This window comes from Papaver somniferum, chromosome 4 (genome assembly GCF_003573695.1).
Source record: "Papaver somniferum cultivar HN1 chromosome 4, ASM357369v1, whole genome shotgun sequence".
Classification (NCBI taxonomy): domain Eukaryota; kingdom Viridiplantae; phylum Streptophyta; class Magnoliopsida; order Ranunculales; family Papaveraceae; genus Papaver; species Papaver somniferum.
The window spans coordinates 53,581,394-53,585,062 of record NC_039361.1 but is presented as its reverse complement, the minus strand read 5'-3'; the positions used below and the strand labels follow the sequence as shown (position 1 = coordinate 53,585,062).

The 3,669-nt window shown below is 38.2% G+C and overlaps 1 protein-coding gene across 1 annotated transcript; it reads right to left on the bottom strand.

The window, feature by feature from the left end:
• Positions 1-1,086: 1,086 nt before the first annotated feature.
• Positions 1,087-2,323, bottom strand: LOC113272525. Its single transcript, XM_026522348.1, has 2 exons — positions 1,790-2,323; positions 1,087-1,683 (listed from the first exon to the last, which is right to left on the bottom strand). The coding sequence occupies exons 1-2, from the start codon at positions 2,321-2,323 to the stop codon at positions 1,087-1,089; spliced, it is 1,131 nt and encodes a 376-aa protein (XP_026378133.1).
• Between the last annotated feature and the right edge of the window lie 1,346 nt (positions 2,324-3,669).

Here is a 3,669-nt window from a genome sequence, read left to right as displayed (position 1 = left end):
TTTGATTTCATGTTTGGATAGAGACTACCGAAATTGAATAAGTAATTACTGACAGTGAAAAAGACAAGAGAAAATGAAAGAGGGCCCTACAAGGGGACCTCACCTAGGACCAATTTTGTGATGATATAGCCAGATGGTGTTAGGTGATAAGCGATAACCAGTTGACTTCCAGTTGAAGGTCAATGTGGACTGTTGGAAGTTGACATTTCATACTTGGCCATAACATTTGATCAATATGACTTGTTCCAATCATGCAGCATTCATAGGCCTTCGGGTGAACTATTTTACCTGTAAACTATCATCCATGCCTTTCGTGGTTGCTGCAAATACAATTGAATGAAAATAACCAGTAACAGCTTCTAAAATGAACATACTGCCCGGCCAAATCAGAGAAGCCTCTTATGGTGTAATGAGGCATAACTGCAGTATTGAGTAGTGCCATGCTTTCGACCAATCAACTGCACATTGAGTGGCATACCAGAATGCAACAAGGATTTTTGCTGACCACAACAGTCAATTAGCATACATTTCTTCAAACAGTTGAAGACATAGTTGCATTTAATTGAATTTGCAGTAGAAATGAAGAAGCTTATTCCAAAGGGAAATAAATCCAATTGGTCTCAACTTAATGAGATGGGAATGAAATGAAGAACCTAGCATGCATGAATTCCCATTATGTAAACACTGGCTAAAATTGGGTGTAGCTTAATGAATTCTGGGGTTGAAATTCGAATTCGTTTGATGGGTTTTGGTGAATTGAAATATGATTGTTAAGGACACAAAAAGTTCTGAAATGGTGATTCAAGCGACGAACAAATAGCTGTAAAGGTGAACTGAGTCTCAAGTCTCGACAATAGTGCCCCAATGTAAGTACCAGCCAGGATGGTGCAAATGCCGGCATAGAGAAAGTAAACGGTACCAGCATAGCCTAAAAGTTACTCTACATGTAGTGGTTAGGCTTCATAATGAGTAGTACTGTATATCATTATTATGGAACCCATGAGAATCAAAGTCAAGAAAAACATTAAAACACAGGAATAAACATCTGCAACCATTATTATAGTTCTTCAATTTAACACTTGTAGTTTATTTTTGGGATTCATCAGCTTGCTCCTCTCCCAATTTGATTGTTCTTCGTTTAGATGCTCGTGTCGCATACGTGTGGTTGTGGCCGCACTCAGCTAATTGAATTGTTCGTTTGGAAGGTACCCCAAGGGACTTCAACGAGACGATGGTGTTTACATGAGGGATCGCTTGAAAATGATTTGCATCTTTTGAGTCTGATATCCAGGTTGAAGATCCAGCTTCCGGGTTGAAACAATATAAGATCACCCTAGCCCAATCACTTACCCACAATAAAACTTCGTTGCTCTTTGTCACTGCTAAAGGCTGATAGAAGTCCATAGGATCACGATTGCTCAACCACGGCACACTATACTCCCTACGCCATCTCCATGTGTTGTAGTCCTTTTTCCCACTGCGATTATCCTGTTCATCATTCTTGAACGACCATATATCTGCTCGTTTATCTGTTCTCAGTTCATGAGTAACACAGAGGCACCCTTTTAACACCTTTAGTTGATAGAGGACATCGGTACGACCTTCATAAGCTGAAATACACTTTGGTGATGGAAGCAACTCAAACTCTTTACTGCTAAATGGAAAGCCAAAATTTGAATTTCCCTTTCGTTATCATCATCAATAAAATAAAGAGTTCCATCCGCAACGACACCGGGAAACCACAATTTGTGTTTGATTTCTCCAATATTCCTCCACCCTTTGTCAATACCAAGAGTGTATATCTGAACATACCCGTCTTCCTGACAGCTGGGGTAGAAAATCCGGATGACCTTATACTCGTTGGTTGCAGGGAGAAAACCGAATCCACTTGTACGGGTGGACCCGGTTTTAGTCTTGGAAGATTAACATATTCTCCGGTGTAAGGATTGCAGATGTAGACAGGGTCATAGATACCATCATGTGGTATAGATATACAAACCAAACCGTTGCAAGAACCGATCATGATACTTTCATATCCGAAACCATTACCTGGTTTAAATGGTGGATGGTTGACTTTTTTGGTAAACACCTTAAAAGAGCAGTTCTGGTCATTATCAGGTCTAAGAATATCTTCATAATCTCCATAATGAAGAGCTTTTTTATTTGCCTCTGATGCTAGTGTGAATATGAGACCCATCTTCCCCACCTTTCTGCTTAAGAGGAGTGTTTTCCATGTCTTGCACAACAATTTGCAGTTTAACATGAACTCAGCGGGTACATGTGAAAGAATTTGTGACACAATATCCCAAGGAAGAACCTCCATAGACCAAAAGCTTTGCCTTCAATATCACCAAAATAAAGAAAAAAGAAAGAGAAGAATAAAAAACTTTAGTCAGCACCCTCATCCAAGGGCTGGGATTCATAGCACGGGGGTAAACGAAACATTTGAATTCTGGGTGCTGCACCGTGCATCTCCTTTTAGTAGTTCTATACTAGAACTTCACAAATTTATTTTTAATGATTGTTTCACGACAAAGTATGTGTTTCATGTTTTGAAGGCTGTATTATGTTCTTGCAAATATTGGAACAGTAAAAGTTTAACAGTGTTCCTAAAAAAGCTTATATTTATTTGTAAGATGACTAGAATTTCTTTAGAGTAAAAGCAAACACAGATTGTTAACATGTTTTTACAGAACAGAACAATTTCATCGAATGGAAACCTTATTAGGTGAGGGAGAAACCTGAATTGATGATTTGGAATGTGCCCTAGCAGAGAAAGTGGCTATGACCATCGATTAGCGCAAAACCGTACCTCTGCCAAAGAGTGCTCCTCATTAGACATAAAAGGCAGATTGCCACATCATACATACAAGTACTATAAAACATTTACTTAAGTATAACATTTTTATTCTCTGGAAAGAACGAAGAAGACAGAAACACCTCATTCACAGAGCTAACGTTACAATATTACAAAACTGGGAATAATACTTGTATCGAGCAAAAAGAAAAACAAGCAAGAAAAAAACACAGAAACTAGGGTAGTGCGAGACATATATATTTAAGATACCAGTTCCGGTGATATTAGGCATCAGCAAACACACAAGTTGGTTGTAACACGTACAGCCTTTATATTTCATTGTTTTGGGGATGAACGGAAACACAAATTGTAATTTTGGTCCTCCAACAGTTGTTGTTTGTGAAAAGCTTTTGGATATACACTGCTAAATCTCACTGAAAAATGCTATGTCAAGTGAACCAAGGATTCTTCTACTAAATTGCACCGAGAGGCATTCAAGGGGTCATTTATCCTAATCACGTGGCTGTGTAACTAAAGAAAAAAAATGCTAATCTTAGTTCTGACAAAAATCAAGCAGTGTCTAACTCCTCAAGAATGCATGTATAATATTCAGATTGATATAGAATCCTTGTCACCTTACTATCACAGAACAGAAGAGTATATTCCATGTCTTCCATACTAATTTGAACTGTTGCAGTTTAAGAGGAATTCACTGAAGGTCCTCCAATAAAGATCCAAAAGTGATGGCACCATGGTAGTAGACTTGTGGTACCATTCACAACAAAGTCTGCTAACTTCTTATTTTATTCATCAGGTATTGAAATTCAACATGACGTTACACATTAAAGAGCCTATCTACACCATTCACAATG

Bases quoted from the DNA above. Each gene is read 5' to 3' on its own strand.
- LOC113272525 (XM_026522348.1), bottom strand. From the start codon at position 2,323: ATGGAGGTTCTTCCTTGGGATATTGTGTCACAAATTCTTTCACATGTA. The intron at 1,684-1,789 runs GTATTGACAAAG...TGATAACGAAAG, and splicing joins TGTTCAGATATACACTCTTG to GGAAATTCAAATTTTGGCTT.